We start from the raw sequence: 15,023 nt of genomic DNA, 5'->3' as shown, positions 1-15,023 counted from the left end.
CTTGGGACGCTTCCTCTCCCTCTCTCTCTTCCCCTCCCCCTCCAAATAGAGTAAATAAACTTTAAAATAAACAAACAAACCCTGACTCTGCCCCCCCCTCCCCCAAAAAAAGTCTCCGGGTGAAGCCAGGGGATCAGTTTCTTGGTCTCTTGAACCAGTCACTAAGGAAGTGATGTACAGCCACATCTGGGGACAGAAGTCTGGCAGGACCCACACCCAGGGGTACCCGAGATGGCTTCACGCAGGACATGGTCCAAAAGCAACCTGACCAGGGAAGGGGCGATTGGCTCAGATATCACTACCAAACCCAGAAGCTGAACCTGCGCCGGGTGATGAAGGTCATGTTAGGTCACCTGGATGTCACGTGGATGTGAGGTACCCCCTGGCACGGTGGGGTGGAGGAGGCACCTCACTCCCGTGTCATTCTCCCCCAAAACCATGACCTCCGTCTCATGACCAAGAACATCAGACAAATCCAGACGGAGGGACGTTCTACTAAATCCTCCATCAGTCCTCAAAATCAGCAGGGTCGTGAAAAACCAGGAACGCCCGAGAAACTGTCCCAGCCAGGAGACGCTCAGGCAGACATGATGATTCAATGTAATTCTGGATGGGATCCTGGATCAAGACAATACTGGAAAAACTAGCGAAAACTAAGGTCTACAGTTTAATTAATAGTAACAGCCCAACGGGGCGCCTGGCTCGGTCGGTTAAGCATCCGACTCTTGGTTGTGACTCAAGTCACTATCTCATGGTTCGGGAGTTCAAGCCCCGCATGGGGCTCTGCAGTGACACCACAGAGCCTGCCTGGTATTCTCTTTCTCTCCCTCTTTCTCTGCCCCTCCCCTGCTCTCTCTCTCTCTCAAAAATAAATAAATAAACATTAAAAAAAAATTGAGCAGGGTGCACCTGGGTGGCTCAGTTGGTTAAGTGTCCGACTTCAGCTCAGGTTATGATCTCAAAGTTTGTGGGTTCGAGCCCCGCATTGGGCTCTGTGCTGACAGCTCGGAGCCTGGAACCTGCTTCAGATTCTGTGTCTCCCTCTCTCTGCCCCTCCCCTATTCATTCTCTCTGTCTCTCAAAAACAAATAAAAACATTAAAAAGAGAGCAGAAGGGATGAGGGGAGACGGGGTGAAAGCAGGAAGCCTACATGGGAGGGAACACCGGCCATAGGTAAAGAACCCAGTGGAAAACCTCTGGAAACCCTGTAGTTTTATAAGAGGAAATGTTGTCCCTGGGGGAGAGTGGCAGAAGGCTGCTGTCAGCCTGAGTCACCTCCCCTGGAGGAGAGAATGACCCAACACTGGCATCTCCCACCACTGAGTCTGAGCAACCCAGTGGGAAGTACAGGGATGGGGGTTCCCAGGTGGCTCATGCAAGCCCTCCCCCCCCAGACCCTAACAGCACCAGCGTATGTCCCCAAGTGGCACCTCTGGGCCCCTTGAATGGTCAGAAAGATCTGCTCTGCCTCTTGTCCACACCCTCACCCCAGCCTGTAAGGCCCTGCTCTCTGACCACATCCTCCTGCCCATCCCCTTCTGACCAGCCTTTTCGACTTTCTCTGTCCCCCAAAAGGCAAATGGTCCCACACCCCATAAACTTTGCCCTTGCTGTTCCCCACATGAAACTCTTCTCCCAAATTCTCCCAGGGTTTACTCATCACAAAGATTTGAGCTCATGCTTTGTAAGTGGTTGAGCCAGCATGGGCAGGCTGCAGATCTTTTCCCCTAAGCCAACGCACTAAATATAAAAGCCACCAGCCCTGGGAATGGCTCTTCCTAGAAAGAGGGCTTCTTCTGGGGGACATGCTCAGGCCAAACTGATCTCTCAGTTTCTTAATTAGAACATGATGCATCTGACCCCAGGGCCTTTGCACGTGCTGCAACCGCTCCCCTCCCTTCTTCTTTGCCATTTCTGCCCAGCAGAAGAGGGGCACCTGGGTGGCTCGGTCAGTTAAGCATCTGACTCTTGATTGTGACTCAAGTCAGGATCTCATGGCTCGGGAGTTCAAGTCCCACATCGGGCTCTGCGTTGACGGAACAGAGCCTGCCACAGCGCTACTTTGGAGAGGCCTTTCCTATTTTCCCCGGTTAGAACAACTCCCATTTACACATTCTCCTAGTTCCTAATATATTTCATTCTTTGTAACTTTCACAGTTTGTCATTATACATTTACTTCGGTGATTGAAAAAGTGTGTATCCATTGGATACACAAGTGTGTATCCCTGGCCCACTCAGTCTGTTGGGTAACAAATGATGGAGGGAGTGATACAGGGGTTCAGGTGGGAGCAACGGGTATTGGCCTCTGGTTGCTGCTGTAACAAATTACTAGAAACTCGGCATCTGTGACCACACAACTGTGGCAGTCAGACGGCTGACACGGATCTCAGTGAGCTAAAACCAAGGTGTTGGCAAGGTTGTATTTTCTTCAATATTTATTTTTGAGAGAGAGAGAGAGAGAGAGAGAGGGATCGAGAGTTTGAGAGAGAGAGAAAGAGAGAGAGCGCACTAGTAGGGGGAGGGGAGGGGGGGCAGAGGATCTGAAGCGTGCTCTGTGCTCACAGCAGGGCCCGATGTGGGGCTCGAATCCATGAACCATGAGACATGACCTGAGCCAGAGTTGGATGCTTAACCAACTGAACCACCCAGGCATCCCAGCTTGTATTTCTTCCTGGGAGCTGTAGGCAGGAGTCCAGCTCCTTGTCTTTTCCAGCTTCTAGAAGCTGTTCTCATCCCTGGCGTCCTCTCTCTTCAAAGCCAGCAACCTTAGGTCAAGTTCTCACATTGCATCTCTGGCCCTCTGCCCTGATGTCTCCCCTCTCTTCTACTTTTAAGAACCTTGTGATTATATTGGGCCATCTGGATAACCTTGAAAATCTCCCTATTGTAAGGTCAGCTGATTAGCAACCTTAATATCATCTGCAACCTTCACTCCCCCAGGCCACGTGACCTGCCTCGGCCACGGGTTCCAGAAATGAGGAGGTGGAGATCGCTGGGCACCCATCGCTCTGCCCATGACAAGAGGGGTTTTCCTGAATGTCAAAGATTCTCTGAATGGTTCTAAATTGAGTAGTAGCTTCTGACGATGTCTCTGGGCCTTCACCAAAGACACAGTGACCCCAACCACTAAATATGGCACAAATGTGGTTGCTGATTGTGACAGTTTCGGGCAGTAGTTTAACACAGGCCCAGATTTCCTCCCTCACAGAGATGCCCTCTCCCTTCACAGGGCTGTTAGGCAATTAGATGCAAATCTGTCTGTGAAATATTTGCTTCAGGGCCTGGCACGCAGTAAGCGAGCACAAAATGCTCGTTTTAGAAAGGCGGATGGTGCAGAACAAGATGGAACCAGGCATCACTGATGGGTTGGCTGTGCCGGCCTCAGCATGAGGCCATCCACCAAGCAAACGCTGAGTTTGCTCTGGGCCAGCTCCCTCGAACACATCAAAGAGCCCTGTCCTCAAGGACCTTTTTCTTCAGTAGGTTGGACCTCAACTGTAGAAAAACAGGAAAGACGAGTTCCACTTACGTGCACAGAATGGACTGGTCCTCTCGATCTGAGAACAGAAAGGAAAAAGGCCGTGAATTAGAATCAGCTCCTAGCTAATGGCCCTCCTCAGCGCCCCCCTCCCGCCCCCGTCCTAAACTCCTGCTCACTGGCCCCACCAAAGGTGGCAAGGGGCCAACTGGGCTCTTTGCTCAGGGCACAGGGGACAAGAGCAGAGCCAGGAGGGCAGCAAAGCCCTTTTAGATACTCTTCCCTACCCCTGAGAGTCCTGGAGGCGGCCCCAGAAGGCTGCTGGAGTCTGACTAGTTCAGAAGGCAGTGGGCATCCCAGCCCCACCAGCTGTGGGGGGGTCCCAGGAGCTCACTCTGCCAGAAAGAACAGACTGGGGTCCCACTCGGCCACTTTCCAACTCTGTGGCGTTGGGTGAATGGTCTTAACCCCTCCGTGCCTCAGTTCCTGCACCTGGAATGTAGGGAAGTGGACAGTTTGGGTTTGAAAACCTAGCATTTTCCTTTTCTGGGAAGACCATCCCGTGTTCCTCTAGGAGACGTGCCCTGGCCCCACCCCTGGCATCATATACCCCATGTTGGTGGGGCTGCCCCACTTGGTCCCCCAGCCAAGTGGATGGGGATGCACAGCAGGTGGACAGAGCCCCGAGGGGCCTTACTTCCTGCCCCCAGATCCCAAGGAGCCCATCCCCGCCATTTCTGAGGCCGGATCCCAGTCTTCCCACCCCATCTGTGAGCCCCCTGATAATCCTGCATTCATTCCTTTCCTAGATAAGGAATGCCAAGCCGGTCTCTGTTGCTGACCACCAGAGAACCCAGGCAGGGGACACAGGGCATCATGAGATTAAACAGGATCAAGCAAACGTTACACATCACCTTCTACTCTTAAAGGGGCCTCCGAGGATGGAGCCAGGCTCCGGAACCCACTTCCTCTCCTACGAGGGATACTGGGAGAGTTACGGACACCTTCAATCCTTGGCGAATTAACCGTAACTGAGAAATCAGAGCATCCTGTCTGCCGACGGGCAACATCAGAGTGGAAGGCATTTCTGAAATCCACTCTATGGATCCCCCTCTCCATCTGCACCTCGCCAAAGATCTCCCTAGATCTTGTCCCATCCCCCTCCAAACCCCTCTCACAGCGATCTTCCTGATGCACCGAGCTGCCGATCACTCTGCGACTTAACGCTCTCCCACTTTAGAAGTTTGTCAAAGAGTCCAACATAAATTTACCATGTGATCAGCTCTCCAGTTTGTTGGCATATACCCAAGAGAACTAAAAGCCTGTATCTCTGCAAGACGGACCCCTGAACATTCACAGCAGCATTATCGTAAGAGCTAAAAAGTGAAGGGACCCAAATGCCCATCACCTGGTGAATGGATAAACAACAGGTGGTCTATTCATACAAGGGAATATCATTCAGCTATAAAGACAGTGACGTACTTGTCACACAAGCTACAACACGGATGACCCTTGAAAATACTGTGCTAAGTCAGACACAAGAGGCCACATATTGTAGGACTACGTCTACACAAAATGTCCAGAGTAGGCAAATCCATAAAGTCAAAAAGCAGATCAGCAGTTGCCCGGGGCTGGGGGTGGGGTGACTGCAAATCGGCATTTGGGGTTCTGAAACCGGATTAGGGTGATGCTTACATAATACCGTCGGTTTACTAAAATCCTCTGAAAAGTTTACCCTTAAAATGGGTGAATTTTTGGTACGCAAATATTATCTCAATAAAGCCGTCTTTAAAACGCCAGTGCCCTGGGGCACCTGGGTGGCTCAATTGGTTAAGCGTCCGACTTCAGCTCAGGTCATGATCTCACACTCTGTGGGTTCGAGTCCCGCATCGGGCTCTGTGCTGACCGCTCAGAGCCTGGAGCCTGCTTTGGATTCTGTGTCTCCCTCTCTCTCTGCCCCTCCCCCTCTTGTGCTCTCTCTCTCTTTCTCTGTCTCTCAAAAATAAATAAACATTAGGGGCGCCTGGGTGGCTCAGTCGGTTAAGCCTCTGACTTCAGCTCAGGTCATGATCTCACGGTCCGTGAGTTCGAGCCCCGCGTCGGGCTCTGTGCTGACCGCTCAGAGCCTGGAGCCTGCTTTGGATTCTGTGTCTCCCTCTCTCTCTGCCCCCCTACTACTCATGCACTGTCTCTCTCTCAAAAACAAATATTAAAAAAAAAAAATAAGCCAGTGCCCTTAGAGAAGACCCGTACTCCAGAGCAGGGCACCCAAGGCCTCTGGTGACCAGCCCGGCCACCTCCCAGGCTTGGCGCCCATGCGTCCTTTACTTCAATGTGCAGTGACCCCACGAAGCGTATTCTTGCTTTTGTTCAGATCGCTCCTGCTGCACAGGCCTTCCTTTCTTTGTTTCCTGACCACCTCCTGATCCCTCAGCCTCAAAGATGACACCTCTTCCAAGAAGCCTTCCCCATGGAGAGGGAGCCAGGGGATGGCTTGGCTGTAAATCTCCTTCAACAATGTCAACCTTGCACAGATAGGTAACCTTGCTAGAGACACTAAGCCCCAAGAAAAGCCTCTGGCCCCCTCAGTAATGTCGGCCTCCAAGCTCCTCCCAGGCAGACCTTCAGGAGCTGTCACTGGTTCCTGCCCTTCCCTAAGACAGATATGACATTTCGTGCCCCTGGTCCCATGGTAGTTGTGCTCCCCAAGCACTCGGTCCCAGGTGGGCTTTTTTCCATTGCTTGTGTCTGTGCCCCCACAGGACCCTGAGATCCTCAGGCAGAAGCACCCAGTTCTGGAACTCTCTTCCTTCAGTTTCTAGACCTCCCAGCTCCCCAGCCCTGAGCTCCAGATACAGAAAGTTTAGCTTGTTAAAGCTACCCCCCAACCTAGAAGAAGGGCACTTCTTGATGGGGAAGCTCAATCTAGGTGCGAAAAATTGACTCATTTATTCATTCATTCAACAAATACTTTCAGGGTATCTACCATGTATCAGACATGATGGCGAGCCCTAAAAATATCTCATAGTAGCAGGTAATACATAGCACTTCCTCTGTGCCAGGCCTCGTTTGAAGCACTGACCTGTTTTAACACATTCAGCCCTCGCACACCCTAGAGATAGGTTATCTTATTCCCATTACACAGATGAAGAAACTGAGGCACACAGAAATCTTAAAACTTGCCCACAGTTACACAGCAGTGGATGAGGCAGGATCTGAACCCAGCACCTACTATTTATTGGGACAGACACAGTGGCAGGCACTTCCTATGTGTGACCTTTGATCCCGACCCTTTCCAGGTTGAGGTACCAGAGGTTGGGTGGCCCAAAGTGACACGGCCACTTCGGTGACCGACTAGGGTTTTGAAGCACTGTGGGTCAGAGTGTGGGCTCTTTCGGCTTCCTGCAGTACAGGAGATAGAGCGTGGGTCCTGAGGGGCTCAGGCTGCAGGGGATCCGGGAAGGTGCTGGAGGACAAGGCAGCTTGGGGAGACCAGCACGGACCCAGCCACGTGAAGGAGTGAGGGCTATTCCCAGGCCAGGAAAAAGCTATGCTCAAGTCTAGGTGGGAGAAGGAACCCAGGCATGAAAGGGTCTCTGCATTGGAAGGGTCCACTTCCCAAGAATTGGATCCTAAATCTGTAAACCTGTCCTACCACCACTGTCATGGTCGGTCTAAGAACCATCTCATGCGGCCCACATTGTCTATCTCCCTATACTGGAAACAAGTTTTACTGTGGAAGTGGGGGCTTGTATGTTTTGTTTAACATTTTATCTCCAGTACCTGGATGGATGGATGGATGCATGCATGCATGCATGCATGGATGCATGGATGGACGGATGGATGGATGGATGGATGGACGGAGGCATGCATGCATGCATGGACAGATTAATTGGTAGATACGTGGATGGATGGATGGATGCATGCATGCATGCATGGATGCATGGATGGATGGACAGATGCATGTATGTATGTATGTATGTATATATGGATGGATGGATGGATGGATGGACGGTGGACGGATGGATGGATGGATGGATGGATGCATGGATAGATACATGGATGAACAGATTAATTGGTAGATACATGGATGGATGGACGGATGGATGGATGCATGGATAGATACATGGATGAACAGATTAATTGGTAGATACATGGATGGATGGATGGATGGATGGATGGATGGATGGATGGACACATGGATGGATGGATGGATGGATGGACACATGGATGGATGGATGGATGGACAGATGGATGGATGGATGGTTGGATGGATGGATGAATGGATGGATACATGGATGGACAGATTAATTGGTAGATACATGGATGGATGGATGGGTGGGTGGGTGGGTGGGTGGGTGGATGGATGGACACATGGATGGACGGATAGATGGACGGATGGATGGATGGACAGACGGATGGATGGAACTGGAGAATGCCATTCCTGTGTATCACTGGGGAACAGAGAGGACAGTAATGACCCTATCTAGAGGGGCCATTTATGTCACAGAAAGATGTGGCCCACCGCAGGGCAAGATGAATGGGATGAATGAGCAAGCTCCATGGATCCTATGCCACCTCCAGTCAGTCTTCCTTTTCTTCTCTCAGATTACAGACGGACATCTTGGTGGCCTGGTCGAGCCAAACCCTCACAGCAAAAGGCAGAAGTACCAAAAGGCTATTTATTTTGTCTTTCTTGCTCTCACGTTTTCCACCTTGAGGGGGTAGCATGGGCCTCAGCTGCCTCTCCCTTGCAGGGAGAAGGGCCCCAGGAACCCGAAGGACAGAGAGACAGAGCGCTCCCCTTCCGCATCGGAGCTCCCTCACCACACGGTCCCCTCTTCCAGTATAGCTGTACTGACTGCTACCCACACCCCCATCTTCTTCTCCAATTCCTGGCCGCCCCATACCTTTCCAGAAACACCCACACCTGTGTCTAAAGACAGACACCCAAGTTGGTTACTCCAACAACATCAGTAGTAGCAAAGGCCAGAAGCAAACTATTTAACTGGCCCGTCCACTGAAGAACAGTTAGTTAAATAACTGTTAGTATTTAAATTCTGGCACGGCCATATTATGGCACATTAGGCAGCCAGGAAAAAGAGCCAGGGAGGCGTTTACAGACTGACGCAGAACACTCTCTATACCAAGATATATTAAGCTAAAAATCAAACAGCTAGGAAACACAGCACTATGACTTTTGTGTTTTCAAAAGAGGAATATACATACACATGCATGCACACACATGCCCACACACACATACATGTATATGCATCAGATATATTGCAAAGACACACTCTAGATGTGGCCAACAGTGGCTGTCCCCGAGGGGAGGGTCTGAGGGACTGAGAATCAGAACAGGAGGGACCCTTACTGTCACTCCGTCTGCTTCTAACCTGGTCATGTTGGTGACGGGAGCAGGCATAACCATTCCCTCATTCCACCAAAAAACGGTCAGCGAAAAAATACTCTTTACTGCTCTCGAGGAAACCATTCTAACCCCAAAGCTTAGGACACAGGAGAGGAACAGCGGTCACCCACGACGCCCCCCAGCCGCTCCCCCCTCCAGCGTTGCTCACTGCACCTGTGTGGAGCTCCTTCGGGACAGCGACCCATCCAATTCCCACGGCAGCCCCGGAGGTGGGCACTGACATCACCCCCATTGTACAGACGAGGAAAACAGAACGCAGAAGTGGGGTGACCGGCCAAGGTCACCGTGGCCTCCCAAAAGAGAGGTCTGCTCCGAAACTCAGAAGGTGACCTTATTTATAGACAGAGTCTCACAAGCGGAATTAAAGGATCTCCAGATAAGATGACTCCGGACCTGGGGTGCAGCCTAACCTAATAACGGGTGTTTTTACTTCTAAGAGAAAGGAGGATGAGATTAGAGACACAGGGGGAAGGAGGAGGCAGAGGCATAAAGAAGGAGGCAGAGCCCGGAGTGACGTGTCTGCAAGCCCAGGACTGCAGGCCACCACGAGGAGCCACGAGACAGGCATGGCCCAGATTCTCCCCCAGAGTCTCCAGAAAGAGGCAATCCCACCAACGCCTTGACTTCAGGCCAGCAGAGGCGTGGGAGAACCAAACCCATGGTTTTTGGCCACGACATTTGCAGCTGCTTGTACAGCCGCCCTAGAGAACGGTCACAGTCGCATCCAGATGGCCAACAGGTACATGGAAAGATGCTCAACATCACTCATCATCCAGGAAATCCCAATCGAAACCACAATGAAATACCACCTCACACCTGTCAGAAGGGCTGACATTGACAACTCAGGCAACAACAGATGTTGGCGAGGATGCGGAGATGTTGGTGGGAATGCAAGCTGGTACAGCCCCTCTGGAAAACGGTGTGGAGGTTCCTCAACATATTAAAAACAGAACTACCCTACGACCCAGCAATTGCATTCTTACGTATTTACCCAAGGGATACAGGAGTGCTGATTCATAGGGACGCGAGGGTATTATGCTGCGTGAAATTAGTCAGAGAAAGACAAATATCCTAAGACTTCACTCCTATGTGGAATTTGAGAAACGTAACAGACGAACATAGGAGAAGGAAAGGAAAAATAAGATAAAAACAGAGAGGGAGGCAAACCATAAGAGACTCCTCAATACAGAGAACAAACTGAGGGTTGCTGGAAGGGGGTCGGGGGATGGGCACTGAGGAGGGTACTTTTCGGCAAGAGCGCTGGGTGCTGTCTGGAAGTGATGAATCACTGGGTCCTGCTCCTGAAGCCAAGGCTACACTGCATGTTAACTAACTTGAATACAAATTAAAAAGAAAGAAAGAAAATGAAAATGAACACGGTTTCACAGCTAGCAGGTGGCAGGCTGGGACTCAAACCCACGGTCTGTGGGACTCCAAACCCTTTGCTTTTTTTGCCACGGCACCGTTCTTTTCTTTCTTCGGAGAACCCACACTTGTGGACTGGTGGCACTTTGTCCGGGGGAAGAACAGAAAAAAAAACCTTTAGCCTCCCCAGGGCACTGTGGAGAGAGACCGAAGTCAGGGTCACCCCTCCTTATATCTGGGAGATCGGCAGAGGGAGGTGCCCGGCATTGACACAACCACGGGCTCCTTGTTCTGCAATCAGGGAATACGGATGTCTGTGCCTCCACCTTCCCCCGAGGAGGAGAATCTGCCCGGGAACAGAGCAAAGTAAGAAACCCATTAAACACAGACCGAGGAAGCAGGCATGGAGGAGAGGAACCAAGAAGCCTGTGATCAGAGCCAGGCAGGGAGAGACCGCCCTGGGGCTGGCCCGCACAACCTCCACTATTTTCAGGAATGATTCTGCGACAGACAGAGGGGCTATCTCGATGCATCTGCTTCAGGGGAAAAGACAGACTTTCCTGGCAGCCCTGGGAGATTTATAGGGTCAGATGCCCGTCCTGGGGCCTTTCCCCCGCAAGGTCCCCAGGAGAGAGGCAGCAGGTCCTAGGGGAAGGCTTAGAAGCTTCCAGGGAGGCTCCACGCTGGGGGCTGCCGGGGACCTCTGGCCGGAGACATTCCCATCGGAAACACACGGCCTCCAAGCGTGGGAAGCTGATAGAGCGACGGCTACGGGCACCAAGAGGGCTTGAAACGGGCACCGCGTACCGACCCGCGACTTCCTGGCTCGTCCCGCCTCCTTCCTGAGCCTGGGCTTGTATCTGACACAACAGAGCAGAGCCCTCTGAACGCGGGGAGCAGGGTCTCCTCCGAGCTCTGCACTCCCTGCTTCTTCTGCTCACGCCTCCCTCTTCCTGCCTGATCCGTTCTCTTTCTTCTTTTTGCCATTGAGGTGAAATTCACATAACACACAATTAACCGAATGAAGCGAATGATTCGGGGGCATGTGGTCCATTCACAGCATTGCGCACATCTAGTTCCAAAACTAGCCCCAAATAAAGCCCCTACCCATTCAGGAGGCACCCTTCACGCCATACCTCCCACACCTGCTGGCAGTCACTTCACGTAAATACAACGGTACAGTATGGAGCCTCCTGTGCCTGGCTTCTTTCATTTAGCACGATGTTTGCGAAGTCCACCCCTGTTGTGATGTGTATCAGAATCCCATTCCCTCTTAGGACTGAATAACATCCCGCTGTACGAGTAGAGCACATTTTGCGTATCCATCCATCCATTGATGGGCGTTTGGGTTGTTTCTACCTTTGAGCTGTTGTAAATAGTACTGCTCTGAACATCCAAGCACAAATTTTCACTCGAGTGCTCGTTTTCAATTCTTTGGGGTACACACCCCAATCCATTCTTGAAATGGCACCTCGAAAGGCACCTCCTCTATGATTTTCTCTGACACTATACCTCCCTGCACTTCAGCTGGAGGCCTTTCAACTGCATGCCCCGTCTGGGGCTGCCAGGGGCAGTGGTTCAAGTTGTACACTGCATAACTCTAAGGGGAACCATTCACACTGGTCATTATAGATCTGTATATTTATTAAAACAATGTGGCAGCAGATGAAGGAAAAGTGCCTTGAGAAAGGGGTGCCTTTTTCTATTTCTATAAGGGCACCACATGGCCTAGTGGTGGCCCTGGCTGTGACAGTCCAAAAGTTCCCTCTGCTGTAGCACTTAATTTCACTGTGATCATTGTTTCAACCTCAATACTTCTTAGCAGGGAAGGGTACAGATTATCTGGAATAGTAATGGGCCATGTAACAGGCAGAATTTTTCTCTTCCGCCTTAGTAAAACTTATGCTACTTTATATTATTTATAATAGCCCCAAAGTAGAGACAATAAAGACCTCTGTCGACTGCTAAATGGATACCCAAAATGCGGTGCATCCATACAATGGAGTATCGCTCAGCCATAAAGAAGAAATAAAGCCCTGACACTGGACACAATGTGGATAAAGCCTGAAGGAAGCCATGACGCTCAGGGCAAGAAGTCAGGCACACAGGACCACATAGTGTCTCATTCATTCCACAGATAGGATATTTCCAGAACAGGCAAATCTAGAGACACAGAAAGTAGACGAGGCATCCCGTGGAACTGGAGGCACGACTGGGAAGTGACTACCCATGGGCACACAATTTCTTCTTGGGGTGAGAGAAATATAAAATTAGATGGTGCTGTGGGGCACCTGGGCAGCTCAGTTGGTTAAGTGTCCAACTCTTGATTTCAGCTCAGGTCAAGATCTTGCGGTTCATGGGACGGAGCCCCGAGTTGGGCTCCACGCTGACAGCTTGGAGCCTGCTTGGGACTCTCTCCCTCCCTCTCCCTCTCTCTCTGCCCCTCCCCTGCTCATGTTCACATGAGTCTATACACACATGCTCTCTCTCTCTCTCAATATAAATAAACGTTTTAAAAATAAATAAAGCATACCACAATAAACCTTTTTAAAAACACTATGTTAGGGGCGCCTGGGTGGCGCAGTCGGTTAAGCGTCCGACTTCAGCCAGGTCACGATCTCGCGGTCCGTGAGTTCGAGCCCCGCGTCGGGCTCTGGGCTGATGGCTCAGAGCCTGGAGCTTGTTTCTGATTCTGTGTCTCCCTCTCTCTCTGCCCCTCCCCCGTTCATGCTCTGTCTCTCTCTGTCCCAAAAATAAATAAACGTTGAAAAAAAAATTAAAAAAAAAAAAAAAAAAAATAAATAAATAAAAACACTATGTTAATTTTACACCATCTCTGAATTAAGAGATCGGACTCCTTCAACAGAGCTATTCATTTTTCGGAGGTTTCAAAACTGCTTTTCACGCTTCTCCTACTAGCCTGTGAGCTGCTGGAGGTCAAGGGCTGGCCCCGATTCCGGGTGCCGGGAACAACGCCGGACACATAGGAGGTACTCAAGAAATGCTAACTGATTGGCATCTCGCTCTCTCTAAGGCAGTTGAGACCGAAGCAACGGGAAACACTTATGTCTGTGTTCACATAACCCCTTGGCAAACAAGTCCTGACCCCCGACTGTGTGCCAGCCACCGGAAACCTCAAGTTCACTAAGACCTACTCAGTGTGCTTTTGAGAGACTGATGATCCAGTGTGGGAGTCAGATGGGTAGAGCAATGACTTCAGGAAGTGAGGAAATGCTGGGGGCACCTGGGTGGCTCAGTCGGTTAAGCGTCTGACTTTGGTTCAGCTCATGATCTCACGGTTCACGAGTTCAGACCCCGTGTCGGGCTCTGGGCTGACGGCTCGGAGCCTGGAGCCTGCTTCGGATTCTGTGTCTCCCTCTCTCTCTGCCCTTCCCCTGCTCACACTCTGTTTTTCTCTCTCTCAAAAAATGAATACACATTTAAAACATTAAAAAAAAATAAATACATAAAGCGAGCAGATCCTACGACGGGTATTTGCCCAAAATACTGTGTAAGACAACTAGCTTGGCAGCTGCCTGAGAGCCAACCAGTCTTCTCAGCTGAAGCGATTCTGTGCTACCTGGAGAAAGACATGTAGCGTTTCCCCAGGAGGAGACACCAAAAAAGCAGAGCATCTCAAGCACGGGGCCTGGGCCACAGTAGGTCAGAGATGGAAGGGACACCGTCCGGGAGCAGAGATCTGCAGGGCCGGGGCTGGCATGCCAAGGTCGCTCAGGCCAGAGACCCGGCATTCCCCTCACCTCACACGCACCCCTGCACACCCCTCCCTCCCCCATACTCGGGGTCCGGCCTTGGGCGTGCAAGTCTGCGAGTGAGATTTCCGAGCAGATGACGGGCTCCAGCGGTCCGTCCCCCGAAGCTGGCCTGAAGATTCTCAGGGGACGCCCAGCCCCCCACAGACCAGCTATTTCGGCCCGATCCCAAACACAAGCTCGTGGTTTATGGCTGGGAAGCCAGAGGCCTGCAGGCTGACCATAAAAGGAGAAAACAGACCCAGGCTCACTGCTTCTTTTCCTTCCCATGCCGGGCTGCTGTGGGACCCAGCGAGAGGGCAGCGGCCAGGTCCGTGTCCCTTAGGGTCACCACCACCCACCCCGCCGCCCCTCACCGCAGCCAGTCAAGAAGGGAGGACACAGGCCCCACCGTGCGCAGAAGAGAAGGAGCTCCCTAGTGCCACGTGTGAAGGCGGTTGTCGGAGGATTCCAGACCCACGGTGAATGTCAGTGCTGGGCCTCGACTGCGGGTCCTGGCACGACAGCTAATGCTTATTACACCTGCTGCGAACAGGCACCGTGTTCCCCGTGCACTTGTGAACCCTTGCAACAACTGGGGTGGGCACAGTGATTAGCCTCACGGGGCAAGAGAGGAAACTGGGGCACAAAGGAGTGGGTGCATCGGCAGAACAGGGATTTGAACCCAGCTCAGGAGCTGATGCCCGAACCTACCACCCTGGAGGTCAGGGCCCTTCTCTTTCTCTGGTCTTGGTCTGCCACCTTCTCCCCCAGCAGAGTGGGCAGCAAGAGATTCTGAGTGGGAAGAGACATACTCTGAGGGTTCATGCAGGACCCAGCAGGAATTTTCCAGACCTACCCAAAGCTCTGGTATCTTTTTGTTTGTTTACTTATTTTGACAGAGAGGAAGCGAGCAGGGGGGAGCAGAGAAAAGGGGAGAGAGGGAGGGAATCCCAAGGAGACTCCTCACTGCCAGTGCAGAGCCTGACGTGGGGC

At 51.6% G+C, this 15,023-nt stretch overlaps 1 protein-coding gene across 2 annotated transcripts in view; it reads right to left on the bottom strand.

The window, feature by feature from the left end:
* The window catches only part of MYH11 (myosin heavy chain 11), a 125,626-nt gene that overhangs the window by 70,962 nt on the left and 39,641 nt on the right, over positions 1 to 15,023 (bottom strand). For both annotated transcript variants that reach the window (XM_086692996.1, XM_086692997.1), the window contains exon 4: positions 3,531 to 3,558. In XM_086692996.1, the coding sequence (XP_086549122.1) occupies positions 3,531 to 3,558 (28 nt within the window). The remainder of the gene's footprint in view (positions 1 to 3,530; positions 3,559 to 15,023) is intronic.

This window comes from Puma concolor, chromosome E3 (genome assembly GCF_028749965.1).
Source record: "Puma concolor isolate L17-30 chromosome E3, mPumCon1.1.hap2, whole genome shotgun sequence".
In the NCBI taxonomy this organism is placed as follows: Eukaryota; Metazoa; Chordata; class Mammalia; order Carnivora; family Felidae; genus Puma; species Puma concolor.
Note: the sequence above shows the minus strand (reverse complement) of the source record. Positions and strands in the feature narration are given on the sequence as shown.